This window comes from Centropristis striata, chromosome 1 (assembly GCF_030273125.1).
Source record: "Centropristis striata isolate RG_2023a ecotype Rhode Island chromosome 1, C.striata_1.0, whole genome shotgun sequence".
Lineage (NCBI taxonomy): Eukaryota > Metazoa > Chordata > Actinopteri > Perciformes > Serranidae > Centropristis > Centropristis striata.
In genome coordinates, this window is record NC_081517.1 from 3,971,932 (window position 1) to 3,991,649 (window position 19,718).

A 19,718-nucleotide genomic window follows, 5' to 3' on the forward strand; every position below is an offset into this window, starting at 1 on the left:
TTGTGTTACAGCCTTATTCCAAAATTGATTGAATTAATTTTTCCTTAAAAAGTGTAAACACAATACCCCATAATGACATTTTTGACCCATGTTGTGCATTGGAAGCAGTAGTAGTGATACAAAAAGGGTTTTTATTCAAAAAGTAAGAAATGAAAACAGAAAATTAGGATGTATGATGATCAAAAACAAGTTGATTGAGTAAAACCTGGAATACTGAATGATGAAATTAATTTATTGCAAATATATAGAATATAAAAACTCAGTCAGGTCACTTTAGACCATGTTGTGCATCAAAGGCTATGCAATGTATGCGTATCTGTATATGTGCAAGTTCGAGTGTGTGAGCCCCATCTATTGTAATTGTTCTTAATTTTGTGTATTTTATTGTTGTTTTGGTAACGCTTTATATTAAGGTCCTTGTAATAACCATTAATTAACAAGTAATAAGGCCCTTGTAAGTCCTTACAAGATGCTTCTTAACATTATTGTGTGTTTATAAGCTTATATAAGTGTTAATAATGGCATTACAAACACCCATGACCCACCCATTATGTCTTTGCCATGCCTTTATTCATCTTATTTTGTTTGCTTATTGATATTAAAATATACTTTATTGCTCATCTATTATAAGTTATCTATAAGTTAACTATGCTTTTTGCAACTACCGGATCTAAAGCGAGAACAATGCCTTATTACTTGTTAATGAATGGTTATTAAGGACCTTATTATAAAGCGTTACCTTTGTTTCTTTTTTTCTATCTTTTGTATACGTTGTCCTTGAGTAACAAGAAAGGCGCCTTTTCATTAAAAAATGTTATTATTATTATTATTATTATTATTATTATTATCATTATTATTATTATCACACACACACACACTGCTTTCACACGTTCAAGCGTTTCCTAACCTTGGACTGACAGGTGAGCATTGCTTTGTACGCACACCGCAGCATGTCTAGAAACACTTTTCTCTTTTCATCGCTGTGGTAGACGTGCAGGGGAGAAAAAGGAGTCGTAGGTGGACATAAAATCATAAAGTGAAAGCAAAATGTCGAGGCTGACTTTCCAACCACATACAAGGATTGGGTGTGAATTGAATGATCTCTGTTGGGAAATTGGGTGTTTATCATGAGCTACTGTGAATTTCCTGTCTCTGCTGCAACTCTATTTCCTCTCCGTGAATCGAATGGTGTAAAAAATAAAGGAATACAATTTTCTAATTTTGTCTCTCTGTCTCTCCCTCCCCCCCCCTTTTCTCCTCTTCCTCCTCCTCTCCCTCTGTCTCCCTATCCTGCTCCTCAGTCGTTCTTCCACACGGTGCTGGAGAACAGTGCCCACTGTGAGAGCATGGTGGATAACAACCTGCGTATCACCAACTGGAACCGCAAATTGGGCTGCAAGTGCCAGTACAAGCACATCGTGGACTGGTGCGGATGCTCCCCTAATGACTTCAAGCCTGCAGACTTTCACCGCTTCCAGGTAATAATAACACACAAAGTGGAGCAAATCTCTTTTTGCTTGGCAACCTTCTGCGATCCATCAAGTGCCTGAAAGCAGCACTCATGGCACTGGAAGGGCAGAGCACATTTTTATCAGAACTCACACTTTTTCTTTTCCTCTAAAGCAGTAGTTCTCAACCTTTTTAAGTCGCGACCCCCAATTTAACCTGCATGTTGTCCCTGACCCCAGAATCTCCACGCACAGTTCAGATGATACAAACTCAGTTGATACGACGAATTTTGGACAAATAATGAAGCAGACAACAACTAAAACATCTCTCTGTCTGTGCATTTATATATTTTTTTATATTTTATTGTTACTTTAAATCTAAGTCCTTTGCTTAAGTTAAGGTCCATTCTGACCTCCTGAGTGTGTAACAGTCAGCTTCAAGCCAGAGACTCCTTGGAAAGTAAGAACTTGCTACTTTGGGATTTGCCAGAAAAGAGACAAAATTACCAAAAAAAAACAATCAAATTGACCAAAAAATGACACAAAATGATCAAAAAAAAGACACAAAAATTTAAAAAAATACATAAAAGTAAGCAAAAAAGGACTCAAATTGACCACAAAATTACAAAAAATTGCCAAAAAAGACACAAATTGAACAAAAACGACACAAATGACCAAAAAAAGACACAAAATGACCAAAAAAGACACAAAATGACAAAAAAAGACACAAAATGACAAAAGAAAGACACAAAATGGCCAAAAAGGACACAAAATGACTGAATGAAAAGATTCAAAATCACATTTTATGTTGGACTATAGGACTACAAAGGACACAAAATCACCAAAAAAAGACATTAAATGACCAAAAAGACTAAAACACATTAACACATGAACACTTTAACACAGTGGAGACAGAGCTGACTTCCAAAATGATTTGGCGACCCTCAGAAATCATCTTGCGACCCCAAATTGGGATCAGGACCCCAAGGTTGAGAATTGCTGCTCTAAAGAACTCAACAAAATTGAAATGCATAGAAAAGAGTTACAGATCCTGAAGGCAGTTTCATGTTTTCTGTGTGTCCTGCTCTATTCATTTATTTTTCGTTGTATAAGGGACAAAGTCTCTGATAGACTTATGGAACAGGTTGAATATCTCTTTGAAATAATAACAAGAAAGTCATCACAGAGAAATAGCTGCAGGCAAACCCTCCAACCAAGGTCGATTGGACTGCAATTGCCTGTAAAACTGAATGAAGAAATTGACTTTTATCTCAAGGCTACAGCATAAATATTATTTAAAATACTGGAAAAATCAACAATATATGTATGTGGCTGTAAGACACTGAAAGATGCTGTTCCTGTGCAACTTTTGTGTGTTGCCCATGTCAACCCACTCCTTAGCATGAAAATATCAATAACTAGAAGGAGGATAATTCATGTCCAGAGGCGTCCCCAGAAGCTCTTCATAGAGTTGGCCAGATGGGGCCATTGAAAAACCAAAACCACAAGCCATAAGTGAATTTCAGAAATTCCATTATGCTGTTGTGGTTGAAAACGATGTCAATATCAGAGTTAAGGAATTCAAATCAACTTTATTTATAGAGCCCTTTAAAATAGCATTAGCTGATACAAAGTGCTGTACATGGCAGGACAGAGAACAAGTAAAAACAACTAAAAGAAAGCAAGTCTGCTGTGTAAAAACCAGTAAATAAAAGTGGGTTTTATCCCATTGAAGCCTGGAAAGCGTACACGTCGTTTTGTAGTATTTGTATAAGCTCTCAAATACTTTTTGAATTTCATTTCTATTTGCTACAGAGGCTGAAAAATCTATTATTTAGTAGAAGAGTTGACACTTCTGTTGAATTTCCAGAAAAACTTCAGGTTTTAGGGGCTGATTTTAAAATCGGCCAGAGGTTTTACAGGCGTTTCAGGCCTCAATGGGTGAAAATCAATAAAAATTTTAAAATTAATCTTAATTTAAAAAAAACACAAAGAACAAATAAAACAGAGCAAAGGCTCATGTTGAGTCAAAAACCAGTGAATAAAAAATGGGTTTTGAGATTTATTTCAAAAGCGGACAGTAAGGAGGCCTGCCTGGTAAATTTAATGGGTTCTTGGTTCACCCTTCCACCCAGTTTCATGAAAATTAGGCCAGTCGTTTTACCATAATCCTGCTGACAGACATTCAAACAAACAAACAAACAAACAAACAGACCCGACCAAAAACATAACCTATTTGTCGGAGGTCAAAGTAAAGATGAGTTAAGCTGCAAAAGAAGAATTCTCCAAAGTGCCTGCTGAAGAGTCAAATGCTTCGCTGAAAGTGAAAAAAAACAAAAAACACATTTATTGAGTGACATAACTCCCACTGACAGTGAAGTGCAAGAGGAACCTTTGAGAGAAGCTTTCAAGTGATAACATCAATGTTCAGAGCAGTATAACCAATCAGACATGTGTATTTGTGCTATATTGTTCATTCTAATACAGGTGCATCTTAATAAATAGAATAGAATATGATGGAAAAGTCCATTTCCAGTAGTTCAAGCCAAACAGCTCCAACCAAGTATTGAGTCATATAGATGGACATACTTTTCAGAGGCCATCATTTCCATATTAACCCTTTATCAGGCAAAGAACTATATTTGGTAACTTCAGGTAATATTTCGAGAAAAAAGTTGCAAATTTACTAGATTAAAGTGGCAAATCTACAAGAAAAAAAGTTGCAGATTTAAGAGATATAAAGTGGGAAAAAAGCAGATTTTTTCTCCCAGATTCACCACTTTAAATCTCATAAATCCACACATTTTTTTCTTGTAATTTGCCACTTTAATCTTGTAAATTATTTTCTCAAAATATTATTTTCGTATGTTTTTTTACACATTCTGGCTGTATGAAATATCCTCCAATATTCTCTAGGGTTGAAATTTGGAATTTGCAAGTATTTCAATGAGTGCCCTATTTAGGGTTAAACATACTTTTAAAATAGTTTTTTGTAATATTCAAATTTTTTTGAGACACTGAATTTTAGGTCTTCATTAAATGCAAGCCATAATCATTATAATTAGAAGAAATTAAATAAATTAAGACGTGAAATGTTTCATTCTGTGTGTAATGGATCTATATAATGTGTTATTTTCACTTTTCAAATTGAATTACTGACAAAAATAAGCTTTTCTATCATATTCTAATTTATTGAGATGCACCTGTATATCCATTAGCACCTGCCATGCGACAATGTGATTGTGCTAAAATTCAAGTGCCAAAATTGTTAAATGAATATAATTAATAAACAGAAATCAAGTTTAATGTACTGTGAAACTTTGCTGATTTTCAACCCACTTTGTGTCATTGCAATGTGGGAATTAGTGCATGCAGATGAAAGATGTTTGGCTTGTTTTCATGTTGCCAGTTCCAGGAGCTCGCCACTTATTTGCAGGTGAGGCTTTTTGTGCCATCTGCAATGCATTTTGGGTAATGAGCAAATGAGTAGCAAGTTCCAGGTGCTAAGAGCTTTCATCTGCATATACCACTACCTACACTACAGTGACACACAGTCAGTTTTTGATTTGATTTAAGTTTATTTCGAATATGAAAACAAATAATAATAAATAAAAAGAGTCAGACAAAACATTTAACATGACAGAATACATATTCGAAAAGGAGTGAGAAGAAGTAAAACTTATAAACTCCCACCCCCTCTCCTTAAATATGACAAGTTAACATCCTTGTCTAAACATGTCTTGTATTACAAAAACATAAATATAATTTACCTATACAGCAAAATTATACATACATACACACGCCCACATTTGCATACATACCCAAACACACGCACACATACATATGAAAGGAAAAGAAACAACAACACAAGGAGAAGAACAACAACACAAAATGACAACCAGTGTAAAAAGATAAAAATAAATAAACACAGTATCCTAATAACACTTGGTGCTACCCAACAAGTTGAATTTTAGCAAAGTTTCATTTTACAACAATTTTAAGTAAACAATGATTAGATTGCGTCTGTGAAGAATTTTTACTTTTATCAGTCATTTATGTCCAAAGTTTACCTTTTACTCGCTTTAAATACAGGCCCTGGGCTTGTAGCAGATATCAATCAGAGACACCGGATAAACCTACAAAGATATAAAAATGAAAACGAAAAGAAAACATAACTTTCAGCGGATGTTTGCAGCACACACACACCTCAACATGTCATGGGAAATCAGCAGCAGTCAATCTCTAAATTCTCTGGCCTCAAGGTCTGTCCTCAGGATCCAGCCCGCTCCCACAGCTTTCACAATCAATATGTGTAAAATTATGTCTCGATTAGTATGACCCTGAAAGGGAAAAAAAAAATTAATAGTAATTAGATCCTCTTTGCCTTGAGTATAAAGGGGAGAGGAGGGTTATTTAGCTTTTCAAAATGAAAGTGAATGAGTGGCAGTGACTTGTGGACCCCAGAGAAAGTCAGCATCGCAGTCTGACTTTTAATGTCCCCCTAAAAAGTGAAAGCTGCGGTACAAAGTGAAAACGTTCTTTCACAGTTAAATATCACTTTGAGTCATATTCTTTAAGTGCTGTGACTCACTTTGTCTCTCCTGTCCTTCACACAGCAGTCAAAGCTGACCTCAGTTCTCCCTTTGCCAGACCCGTCTGCCGTCTGTCTCGCCTCGGTCTCTGGCAGCTCAGTGCCAACACATTACCACAGGTCCTTGGCACTGCTGCTGGGTCTGGTTGGCACCCTGGTATCAGTGAAGTCCAACCTTGGGAACAAAGCAGCCTTTCCAAAAGCCAGCCAGGCCCCAGTACTAATAGGACTTAATATCCCATTGAGCGCATGATCCGAGTTTCCCTTTGAACCTTAACACTGGGGAAGTAAAGGAGGCTTCAATTTGGTTTGCAGATGAGAAGAATAATTCAAGGTACAACTGTCGAGTTCCCCCGCTTAGTGATTTTGAAGTGCACACACCAGGGGAGGGGTTGTTCTGGAGAAGAAGAGCACTGATGTTCCTTTTGTCTTAGTGCATCATTGTTTAGTAATGTGTTTCAGAATGAGGTGCATTTGGGAAGTGTGTTAGAAAGACAGGCTGTGACAGGTTGGTACTTTCAGCTGACTGCACCGAGGGCATGTCAGAACACACAAAATCTGGGAATGTATTAAAACTAGAGACTCGCTCCCTTCCTTCATGTTTCATTTGATATCTGTAGCATCGACTGCGAGCTGGGGAAGTTACAAAAGTAGCCATGGGCTAGATAACGTTAGCGTAGCCAAGTTAACACTAGCCCTAGCTAGCTAACTTAACTGCATCCCAAGTCAGACACCGTTTGGCTAAGATTCTATCAAAATTTCACATTAATTACTAATATATATGCTTCCAATTAATGAAATGGTGTGAAACTAAAGTTTAACTTCTTATCTTTCGAACCGTATATTGTTATAACCGTGTACGTTAGCCTCAGGTTTAGCAGAGTCGGCTAAAGGACGCTAACGCCGGTGAATTAGCCGTGCGCTAACTGTTTCCAAAATCAAACAATTGGATCTCTTGCTGTAAAACAATGGAGGCTGCTGGGTTTTTTGGGAGAAATTTGATGTTTTTGGGGAAGCCAAACAAATAACACCGTTATCAACCATCGTTATCAACACACCTGGACCGTACTTCTGTCCTTCACAATAAAATACAGTACAGTAAACATACAGATGTACTTTTAAGTGTCGCCCAAGCGTTCTTACTGCTTTCTCTCATCAGAGTTATTTTGGTATTGCAATTAGACATGTAAATCTCCATGTACAAAAATCTAATTTCACACTTAGATAGTTAAATATGTATACATCAATTATACCTACACTGGTGGTGGCGGTCTTACTCGAAATTACTGTGAAAACATCGGAAAGTACGGCATTGCAGATATGGCAGTTTTGCATTTGCATTGCAGATTTGGGAAACAGTCTTTATAGCTGAGTAAATTGCATCCGTAACCATATTGATTAGGAGGTAACGTTTTGCTAACAAAAACAGGTTTAAAACAAAATCTAATATCTGGGGGGGGGGAAATTATCAGCCCAGTCCTTAAACTGTATTTTAAATATAACTCAGAGCTTAACAAGACTTTTTTAGGTGACAAAAATTCACTGTGGTAGCAACAATCACAAGGTAGCCACGCCCTAAAGCATACCATACTTACTATTATTTATTTTACTCGAAATAGGACCATAATTTATGAATTGAACATCATAGTGTGTTGAAGGCTACTTTAAACTAGCAACTGAGACTGTAAACTCTTTAGGAAAATATTTCCTGAAGTAATAATCAAATGATAAGTAAGGTAATTTTCTCATAGACCTATACAATCCGCCTTCTTCTTGCAACCAGTGGTGCAAAGGAGGTGGCTCCTTGATCTGCAGCTGATCACAGAGGGTTAATGCATCTTCTGCATCAGCAAGCCACAGTTGTCCCTCGGCATGAGAAAAAGCTGCAGGTTGATTTGTCTCCTTTCTTAGCAGGTAGCACCAAGGTGTTCGGTGCTGAGTAACTGCATCAGCAAATAGTTTTGTGTCTGGGGCTCACAAGATGTCTTTGTGCATAGGCCAAGCTGTGTAGGCAGCAGATTTCATGATGCACTATCAACCACACAGGCAAATGTGCGGCAGGGACAGAGAGGGTGAGAAAGACATGGGTGGAGTGGAGGAGGCCAAACCATAGACAAGGAACTGTTGAGAAAAGATGTGATGAATGGATGGATAAATACAAAAAAGGGAAAAGGACCAGACTGGAAAAAAAAATCATACAGCTGCTGTATCAGTTTACACACAGATGCTTGTGAGACATGTGAGGCATCTCCTTATCTTTCTTCATAATAATTCCTGTAATGAAGCTGTCTGACACAGATGCTCGGAGTGACTCCAGCAACACAGACAAAATCTTTTCATTAATAGTTTCATTGAGACCTCTCATAGGGCTGGGCGATATGGACCAAAAGTCATATCCCAATATATTTAGGCTGAATATCGATATACGATACATATCCCGATATTTTTGACAATGTTACTGAAGTGCAATGCTAAATCTTTGGAGGGTAGTCGTTTATTCATCTTTCATCGCCTGAAATTTGTATTGCAATCCCATGTGGGAGCCACTGACAGAGAACAAAAGATGTAATACATATAGACCATTTGTTCTGCAAATGAATGAAACCGAGAGAGTCATTTTGATTTAATGTATGCAATAATTCATCCACATATTCATACAGAAAATATTTACCTTCTTTTTATCTGCTACTTTCTACCAACTGTGCTCTACCACGTCTTTCTTCTCTCTGCCCACACATCACTTCCACACACATCTAACACATCATATTTGTTCCCCTGCCATCCTGGCGCACCACCACTTCCTAATCTTCTCCTTTTTTCCCTCTTCTCTTTATCTCTTCCCTCCCTCGTTCCCCTCCCTCCCCTCTCCCTCGGCAGCAAACGGTGCGGCCTACCTTCTTTGCCAGGAAGTTTGAAGCCAGCGTGAACCAGGAGATAGTGAACCAGCTGGACGCCTACCTCTTCGGACCGTTACCCCAGGGGATGCAGGGCCTAAACTCATACTGGGAGAACATGTATGACGAGCCAGATGGCGTGGCCAGTCTGTCTGACACGCAGCTCACGTACTTCCACTCCTTCTCTCGGCTGGGCCTGGCCAGAGCTGCCGCCTCGCTGCAGGGAAACCCAAAGGATCACAGCTGCAGGTTAGTCTCCTAAACACTATAGCCCCTTTCATAGTCCATAGTCCTGCAAATGTCCCGCTATATTGTCGGAAAGATCCGTGCCGACTTTTCATCTTAGGGCGTTCATAGTGATCCTGTGAAGGCGGGATTTTCTGCCCTTTCATAGTGCAGTCTGGCGTCGTGAAACGAGGTGGGAGGAGACGATAGTCAGAGCGGCAGCAGTGCTGCACAGTAGCACAATGCTAATAGGCTACACAGTTAGCACTGTAGCAGTACAGTGTGTATGTGCTGCAGCAGCATGTGTTCACTTAGCGACCTCCGTTTGTTTACAACAAGCACCGGACACTCTTTGCACAGTAAGCAATGCCAGTTTGTTTACAATCAGCGGCGGACACCACATGCACAGTGAGCATGCCAGTTTGGTCCAAGGCAATCCAGACTCTTTGCATTTCTTGTTCCCCGCTGGTGGAACCACTACCAGTTCCAACCAGAGCAGGGGCGTCCCTCTCTACCTTTAAAAAACTCCTGAAGACCTTCAGAGAGCATCTTCTCTCCTAGCACCACCCGATAATTCTACTCCTCAAAGAATTGTCACTAGCACTTATTGATGCACTAATTATTATTGCACTATACCTTGATTGTTTGTTTTTTAGTCTTCCTGTAAGTCGCTTTGGATAAAAGCGTCTGCTAAATGACTAAATGTAAATGTAAAACGTAAATGTAGTGAACAGTGATTGGATGTCTGTCGGAAGTGGAAGATGTGTCTTCATCACACACAATGTCAAATATCGCCCCAATGTCCCGTTCATAGTGGTCCCGCTTCCAACAGTCCCAACAATTTCCTGCCTCTGTGACTACCTCTGGAGGCGGAAAATTGGTCGGCTCTTTTGATCCCGGCATCCCACTTCGGGCGCTTTCATAGTGTAGGCGAGACGTTACAGAGCCGAAAATGTCCCGGCATGAAACCGGCACTATAAAAGGAGCTTATGTTTTAACTATTTTTTGGCCATTTTCAAGGCTTTATTAATAGATTGAAGGGGAGAGACATAGGGAAAGGGCTCCAAGTCGGATTCGAACCCGTGCCGCCCACTCACAGGACAATGCCTCTATGGTAGGCGTTCTACCGGGTGTGCCACCGGGACGCCCGATGAGGCTTATGTTAATGCTTTTGATCACAGCATCAGGACAAACCTGCACCACCACCCACAGGTGCACTTCAGTGTGTTTGTACTCTCAAAGCCAGGCACACCCATGTTTGCATGAGAAACCACAACTTAAAGTACATGAAAGCCTTTTGTCTTTGTGTCTCTGGAGCATCACATGTCCTGGAAATAGGATAACAATGAATAGTTCCAATCAGCAGCAGTGAACCCTGGGTAATGCTATTCATTTTGTAACATGACACTGTGTCAGTTTATCCCAGAGATAATGAGTCTATATGGGTCGTAGCATTGAAAGCTGTCCCTCCAGGCCACTTTATTATTAGTGGAAATGTATGAATTCCAGTTAACATGTGGTTGAAGTGAAAAGGGAAACCACATAATGTTTTCATTTTTAATGGACAAATGGAACATTTAAGCTTCATGTACTCCACTAAGGCTTTTCAGCAGCATATGTTTGCAGTAGCATCTGGTGTAGGAGCATTTTAGGTTAGATTTCCTTTAGTTTATCTGCACTGCGATAAATCCTAGATGCAAAGTGATTAAAAAACAGTGACAAAGTAAATATGCTGATTCGGAGCAAAAAGCAGAGGTGTAAAATTGCTAATTTGTGTACGTGTGACAGCAAGTGTATCTGTGTATCTCCTTAAAAAAAAGCATTTTACCCTGAAACAACAGATAAAACAACAAACATGACACCTACAATGGCAGCAAACATTAAGATAACATCTTTGTTGATGTCGTTAAAATGAACATAAGATGACTTCTCCCCACACGAGACAGGATAAGGGAAAATATACGGGACACAGCGAAAAAAGGAAAGCAGCAGTGATTGGATCTGCTTTGGTTTGTGTTGGTCGTCATCCAAGCTGCCAGTTATTATCGTTCTACTCAGGAAAGTTTCAGAAATCATCAGGTAAACTGACTGATGGCCTCTTCGAGTGCAGCGTCACTTGCTGTTATAAAGTAAATCTAGGAGGCGACACAAAAGCGATCGCCTCCTGTCAGCTGAGATGGTTTGCTCCTCTTAAGCAGGGCTCCTGTACAGCAAGACGTTTAATGCCACTCCCACACACACACACACACACACTCCGCTGCAGTGTGGGTGTTCTGTAAAGTCCTGCGGGTAAAGCCGAGCACAGAACGGCAGCATGTTTCCATCTGTCAAACCTCAAAACCTGTCTATCAGCTACAGCTGTTTCTACTCATACATCTGTTAAAAACAGAGAGCGGACCGCGGAGAAGGTGGTTACATACATACACACATGTGTACATGTGTGTGTCTTTGCATGTATAACAGAGGAGGGGTCTCCAAAGATCTCTGTCATTACCAGGAAATGGGGCTGTGAGAAAAAGCATTTCCTTCAGGCAGACAAGCAAACCTCAGCCTTCAACATTTACATGTAAAAGCACTTTTAGAGAGCTGACAGGTCAAAGGTCAAAAGGCAGGAAGTGGAGAGAACTTCTGTAAATGTCTGCATGTGTGTGTAGTTTTGTATATGGGTGAGTGTTTATTTGAGCAACTCAAGAGTGGTGCTGCTGATGTGTCTGTATACCTACCTATTAGTCCAGTGGTTCCCAACCTTTTTCTTGAGGGACCCACATTTTTACCATTGTAAACTTTGGCGACCCCCTCATTGTCCATTGCTTCTATGAAGCCAAATTCAATGTAACTTTCATGGTACCCTCTCTTTTTCTTTTTGAGATATTCAGCATTTTCGTCTCCCTGATGCTTCGCCATTTTTCCATTAGCTCTGTGTTTCTGTTGTTAGGTGAGGTTACCGCTAGGTGAGGTTACCGCTAGGTGAGGTTGCCGCTAGGTGAGGTTGCCGCTAGGTGAGGTTACCGCTAGGTGAGGTTACCGCTAGGTGAGGTTACCGCTAGATGAGGTTACCTCTAGGTGAGGTTGCCGCTAGTTGAGGTTACCGCTAGGTGAGGTTACCTCTAGGTGAGGTTACCGCTAGGTGAGGTTACCGCTAGGTGAGGTTACCACTAGGTGAGGTTACCGCTAGGTGAGGTTACCGCTAGGTGAGGTTACCTGTGTATACTGCAGGAGGGATGTTACACATGTCCTTATTCTCGTGATATAGCCTTTATTTTTAGACTTTTCTATGGTGATTTTTCTATTTAAATAAATGAATAAAAGTGTAATGTAGCCCTTATTTAGTTGTTTTTGTCCCACTAATGAATTAAACGCTGACTCATCTATATTTAACACATATTTATTACATCCCTTAAAATCAAAAGGGCTTCGCGACCCCCCATGGATCTTTGGCGCCCCCCTTGGGGGGTCAGGCCCCCCCAGTTGGGAATCACTGTATTAGACCACCCTTTTTCTTCAATTTCTTGTTCATTTTAATGCCTGGTACAACTAGAGGTACATTTGTTTGGACAAATATAATGATAACAACAAAAATAGCTCATGAGAGTTTAATTTAAAAGCTGATATCTCGACATTTTCCATGGTTTTCTTGATAATAATAACCAAAATCACTATCAAGCAGCACATTATTCCATGCTGGTACTCCTGCCTGCTTCTCCAAATTGGGTTCATACAGACCACCAGCAACTGCAGGTAATACACAGACTATGGATTACTACCTCATACAACCCCACTTAAAAAAAGAAGGGGAAAAAAACAGAACTACCCCTTTAAGCATTTTACGTTAAGTCTCAATCCCTCCACAAGCTGCAAGTCAGGATAAAGTCTATGAGGTGTCTGAGTGCTTGTAAAGCTGTTTAATGGTGTTTTTACAAAGCTGAGTCAACATTCTTTCATTGCGCTTTCTTTGGATCTTTCAATGGAGCTAATTGTGCACAGATGAGAAGTCGGGTTCATAATAAAAATAATGATTGAGGTGGTATGTGCACACCTTTCTGAAATGACCAATAGCACAGCAGGACATTGTGAATAATGTTTTTATACGTAGTAACCTGAAACAGTTTGGATTTAAAAAAGATTATACTTATTTCTAATAGTTTAACACAATAATGTGGTTATATTTGGATTTATTTTACATAAGTTTTATAACAAAGACCAAGGACATGGTACCTCCAGGTATCTGGATAAGGAGAAAAGTCTTAAATAAAGAAAATGGTTAAAAAGGAGAATTCTGGAAATACTGTCAGAGAGAAGTAAGGTGATTATTTTGTTTTAGTTCAGGTGCTCTGTGTCTTGAATGTAATAGTAATATATGAGAGGCACAAACTGGGGATAACCCAAAGTATCCATGTTATGTGTCGCATATACTGACATATAATATGTTATTTCACATTTCTCTGGTCTTAATAGGATACCATAATTTCACACATAGTGTCAGACAGCAGTGCGATCCTGCCTGGTTTATGACGTGCTCTGTCATATATATTAATCACTGCAGTATTACTGGGTGGAAGCCATGAATAATACACTACTTCTCATAATTCCTGGTGTAATATAAAGGCAAAAAGGCATTGCTAATAATCTTCACTGTGTTGCTAGATAAGTGTATGGTACTCCATAATGAAGTTTATGAGCTCAAAGATAAATAATGTGAGCTCAAGCTAAAGAAAAAGAAGAACGCGGACCTCCGCCGAGGGCAATGGTGCATTCATGTGCTCCTCGGATGGTCCCATTTCTACGGTGGCCCTGAGAGCTCACAGCGCTGCAACTTAAGAAAGCACATGCAAATACACAAAACACAAATTGAGAAAACATCTTCATCAAATTGACAACACAAGCGCAGCATTAAGAAAACGCGCTGCAAAGACCACAACACAACAGAAGTGTTTCCAGAGGACCATTCAAAGTGATGCACACGTCTGGACACGCATGTGATATTATCACGTTATTTCAAGATAATTATAATTTCAAGTTATAACAATCATAGCATGCTAATGTTAATGGCCGATCGATAGCATGCTAACATTAGCCGGCGATCGATAGCATGCTCACATTAGCAGGCTAGCAAGACCAAGACCAACTCGATGCCGTTGAGAGAGACCAACTAAAACGTGTATCATTTATTTATTTGATTTGTTTTGCTGCAATGTGATTGATACGGGCTAGCGGGCTAACGCTAGCGGGCTAACAGTATATATCACGTTTTAACATGAAAATATCATTATCATGAAATAACGTCGTAATTTCACGTTATTACGTTATAGCATGAAATTATAATTATATTGAAATAACGTGATAATATCACATGCGCGTCCAGACGTGTGCATCACTTTTAAGTGTCCTCTGGAAACACTTCTGTTGTGTTGTGATCTATTTGCAGCGCGTTTACTTATTGTGTTGTGTTGTGGTCTTTGCAGCGTTTTCTAAATGTTGCGCTTGTGTTGTCAAATTGATGAAGATGTTTTTTCAATTTGTGTTTTGTGTATTTGCATGTGTTTTTTTTTAAGTTGCTGCGCTGTGAGCTCTCAGGGCCACCGTACATTTCGCCAGTTGGGAAATTGTTCTTCTAAATTTAGTGTGTTCATGAGTTTAAAGTCGTTATGTGAAATCATTATGGGAACTACAAAGAAGATTTGCTACATCCTAAAGCCATGATCTGCTCCAAAAGTCTCGGGCCCAAACCTTCATGAACCCACATCGTTTCTGTCCAAACATGATCAGAGCCTGAACCAAGCACCAACATCACATTAAGCCGTACGGTCTGCATGAAAATACATTTTAAAAATTAAACAAAAACACCAGGAAATATGTCCAAACCTGACCCGATTCAAGCCTGAGGCAGTTTTGAAGTTAGAGTCTAATCCTTCCCGCCCAGTTGGGTTTGGGCATAAGATCAGTTCATCAAGTTTCATTAAAACTGGGCGAGGACTTTTTCTGTAATCCTGCTGACAAACAGACAAACAACCAGAGCCAAAAACATGACCTCCTTGGCGGAGGTAATAAATGAGCCTTGGGATTTTCTTTTAATTCAGCCACACTCTGGTTTATGGGCCTAATAATGGGGCCATGACCACACAACACCTGTCTGGTGTGGCCTTGTTTGTGTTTTTATTGATCTGGAATTTTAATGATCAAGTCAGGTAATTAAAGCCAATCGAGTCCTCACTTCAAGTCAAGTCAAAGTTTATTTATAGAGCACATTTAAAAACAACCTCAGTTGACCAAAGTGCTGTACAGTTATTAAAATAATGAATAATATAAAATATTATAAAAATCATACACAAACATAGTAATAAATAAAAACAATAAAATACTAAAAACAATAAAAAATAGTAATAAAAATGCAATCAAAAACACAGTTAGAGTAAAAAAAAGAAAGAAATAAAAGGATAAAAAGTTTTTTAAAAAAGCAGCTCAAGATACAGAGTTTACAAAGATATAAAAACAGAATAAAGAATAAAAATAAGACATATACATACATTATGTACATTTTATATAGTCAAGTCAAAGTTTATTTATAGAGCACATTTAAAAACAACCTCAGTTGACCAAAATGCTGTGCAGTTATTAAAATACAATAACAATCATACACAAATACAGTAATAAATAAAAGCAATAAAAACAATAAAATACTAAAAACAATAAAACAATAAAAAATAGTCATAAAAACTCAATCTAAAAACAGAGTTAGAGTTAAAAAAGAAAGAAATAAAAGGATAAAAAGTTTTTTTAAAAAGCAGCTCAAGATACAGAGTTTAAAAAGATATAAAAACAGAATAAAGAATAAAAATAAGACATATACATACATTATGTACATTTTATATAGTCAAGTCAAAGTTTATTTACAGAGCACATTTAAAAACAACCAAAATGCTGTACAGTTATTAAAATACAATAACAATCATACACAAATATAGTAAAAAATAATAGCAATAAAAACAATAAAATACTAAAAACAATAAAAAATAGTCATAAAAACTCAATTTAAAAACAGAGTTAGAGTTAAAAAAGAAAGAAATAAAAGAATAAAAAGTAAAAGTAATTTTTGCCTAGCTGGGACTGAACGCCAAGGAGAATAAATAGGTTTTTAATAATGTTTTAAAGTGCTCTGCAGCTCTGACCTTCAGCAACATATGTCTTATTTGTGTCATGGTCTGAGGTGTCAACAGCGCCACATAGTGTGTGTGTGTGTGTGTGTGTGTGTGTGTGTGGCCCCATATTTTGCATGCATATAGAATTCAGATGTGCTACTAACAGATGGATCGGTCAGCCTCAGTGTGAGACTGGAGAGAGAGAGGGGAGAAGGCCACAGAGAGGGATTTGGCTCTTTTAGCAGCCCGCTGTGACTCCATTGGAGAGACTGTGGAGTAAAAGCCTGAATGGAGCTTCTGTGCCGGCTACGCCCCGACCCCTTCTCACTGCCTCGCACACTGGCAGCCTTTTGGGAAAGACGGGGCAGGGGGGAATTAGAGTCGAGGGACGAGGACAGAAAGCAGGATGAAAGGAGGAGAAGCGGGGAGAGGAGAGGTGCAAATAGAGAAAGGCAGATGGGGAAATAGAGAAGAGTAGAGGGGAAAGATAGAGAGAAAGGGAGCATGTGGGGAGGGAGTGTGCTCTGCTATCCTTGTGGGTGTAAATATTTGCTGTTCTGCTTGTCAGGGTAGCATTTACCGGGACGGGTTGACTCCTGGTCCTTTAGTGGAATACTGATGAGGCCATGGGCACTGGGGAGCAGGGAGGGACAGTGTGTGTGTGTGTGTGTGTGTTAATCCGTGTATGTGTGTGTGTGCAAAAGAGGGAGGATAAAGCCAAATTCAAGGAAGCAGAAGAGATGAAGGATGAGAAATCTGAGCGCGAAGGAGTCAGGACGTGTGCAGAGAGCAGCTGTGGAGCTTCCCCCAGCAGTGCCCACCATGGCCCCTTTTTTGTTTTTCCAGAAGTCACTCGGGCTGGCTGCCCCGAGGGCCGGCCCTCTGCCGCGTACGAAGCGACACACAAACAAACAACAGACTAATCAGAGGGGCAAGACCTTCATTCAGCTTCAGCTGACTGGATGACCCAGTTCAACTTTGTTTCCGCGGACTCGTAACGTGTTTAGCTGGATTGTCGCTGCGCGTTCGGAGCTCTGACTAATCTGAAGCTGCTGCCAGTACAGCCCAGGACTATTCTGTAATTTTCTCCAGCGAGCAAAACGCCGCGGTCTCGACTGTCACATGTCTTCTTTAACCATCATTTCCACTTCAGAATCAGAACACATGTTGATACACACAGTAAAGCAATAATTAGCACAGAGGACGTTTGTTATTTACTCCCTTTGAGGTACTTGGGCTTTAATAAACCGTTCACTAGCCCATTACTTATCCTTGATTTACTGTAAAATCATGTTCCAGCATAAAAATAGTATTAAAAAAACCCTGATTATCCAAGTGTAGCCATAGCAACCAACAAGCAATGCTTAATGGGAATTATCAGCATGGTCGACACATGTCTTTGACCAATTGGTTTTCTGTTAAAGGTCATTGAATTAATGTCCACCATGTCACACACTCACAGAGTACATTGACTCCCCACTAATCTTCAGTGAGAACACGCATTAGCATGTCCAAGGCTGCTTCTTTCCAGACGTTATCCAGATGGATCTGGATTTCTCCTCCTCTTACACCGTTGGCCCTGAAAAGCAGCGCAGCAGATAGGTCAGCACGTATCAGGTTTGCTAATGGATCCTCTCTCTCTCTGCCAGGTACTTCCCTATGGGCCACCCGGTGTCAGTGCACCTCTACTTCCAGTCAGACCAGTTCCAGGGCTACCTGGTCAAGCACCACGCCACCAATCTGGCAACCAGCAAGCTGGAGACCATGGAGACATGGGTGGCACCCAAGAAGAACTTTAAGATAACCACGCCTCCCAGCAGCACATTCAGCAGGTTGCAGTTCGCCGAGGTGAGTCGTTATATCGGCCTGTGTGGCGTAACTTTTATTTTTTAATTTACATTGAAGTCATTTGTTCGGCAAAAGTCCCAAAACAATGAGTCAGCCATTGCCAGGGTCAGGAAATGAGTTCCATTAAACCCCTAAGCACCACATAGGAAAAACTCAGCTCTTCAGCATATAATTAGAGGTGAGGCATACAGCTCATTGCCATGGTGGCCTTATATTCATTGCTATGGCGACCTTGCCAAGGCTCATAGCAGCGCATCCCCACGCAATTAAACTGGTGCCTGTAATGGCCTTGTAAAATGTAAATTGATTGAATTCATCCAAGTTTATAGGGATGAGCGCTTCATGTGCTGCTTATTTGTTGTTTCCTAATAGAACGTCTTCTCACCTTCACACTGCAATGCTTCCCTTGATTGTCTTGTTATGTTAATCTGTGTTTCTGTTTACCACAACGCCTGTTTAGGATACAGCAGCTCGGCTGTGATGTGACAGCCACAGAGTGGCTTTTTAAAAAGGACAAAATTAACTGAGTGAATGCAAATTGACCTTTTTCTCTGGTTTATCATGCGCAGCTTTGCAGGAAGCTGAAATGTCAACAAACTTGTTTGCTTTTTGTTTGTGCCCAAACTCGTACACCTGGACACGCCTTGACCTTGTTTTACCTCCTCCAGCGGGTCTCAGAGTGAACTCGAAGGGATCCAGACAGCCAGTCGCGGCGCCGGTCCCTCTCACTGAGCCGTGTATGTGTGTCGAGCCTATAAAAACTGTGAGTGACAGAGAAGTGATGTGGGCTGTGGCTTTTATCTGGATGCTCAGCCGGAGAAAGCCTTGGCTGTCTGGTGCTGTGCAGTGGCTGTCAGTCAGTCAGTTTGTCCATGTGTCATTCAGAAAGAGCTTGAATAAGACGGCACGCCGTAGCAGCAGTAACTCTGCGCTTTTTGTCAACTTAGCAGATACGAGCCATTATACTAAAGCTATACGCTGGAGTTTGCTAGATAAACCATATGGTTGGCTTAACAATGTGTTCCCTGTCCTCCTTTAGATATAAAGGAAGACAGATATGTCTTTCTTTTCACTCCTCTCCTGCCGCCTCCCAGCTGCCTTTATGGGCCTTTTTACAGCATGATTTAGTGCAAGACCACTTACGGCCCACACAGTTAAAATTAGTATTTCACCTCAAGTCAGACTTGACATTGAGAGGTATATTACTCTTTGTTGGACAAATCTTTTACAGTAGAATGACTGACTTTGACAGATGCTTTATTCCCTGCTCTACCACATTGGATATACACATACACATTGTGGTGGAGGATATACAGGGACTGACAGAATAACTGGAACACATTATGATGTAAATTAAACCAATAAAACGAGCAACAGTCTGTAATAAACATTTGTCTGAAAAGTGTCAAAAAATGCCTCAAAAAAGATGTTATAGAATTTGATGCTGTTAAGAGTTCTATATTGTTTTTAACCTTTTGTGTGGAATGGACAAAAAAGTCATATACTATATATCATCATAGGGGCCAGTCTTTTGTTTAAGAGTAATCATTTAAATCACTAACAAATCTGCCAAATC

The 19,718-nt window shown here is 39.8% G+C and overlaps 1 protein-coding gene across 1 annotated transcript in view; it reads left to right on the plus strand.

Annotated features, from left to right (window-relative positions):
- Positions 1-19,718, plus strand: part of LOC131989124 (xylosyltransferase 1-like) — a 130,455-nt gene that overhangs the window by 91,840 nt on the left and 18,897 nt on the right. Inside the window, exons 7-9 of the mRNA XM_059354351.1 lie at positions 1,302-1,478; positions 8,917-9,182; positions 17,944-18,142. Of these exons, the coding sequence (XP_059210334.1) occupies positions 1,302-1,478; positions 8,917-9,182; positions 17,944-18,142 (642 nt within the window). The remainder of the gene's footprint in view (positions 1-1,301; positions 1,479-8,916; positions 9,183-17,943; positions 18,143-19,718) is intronic.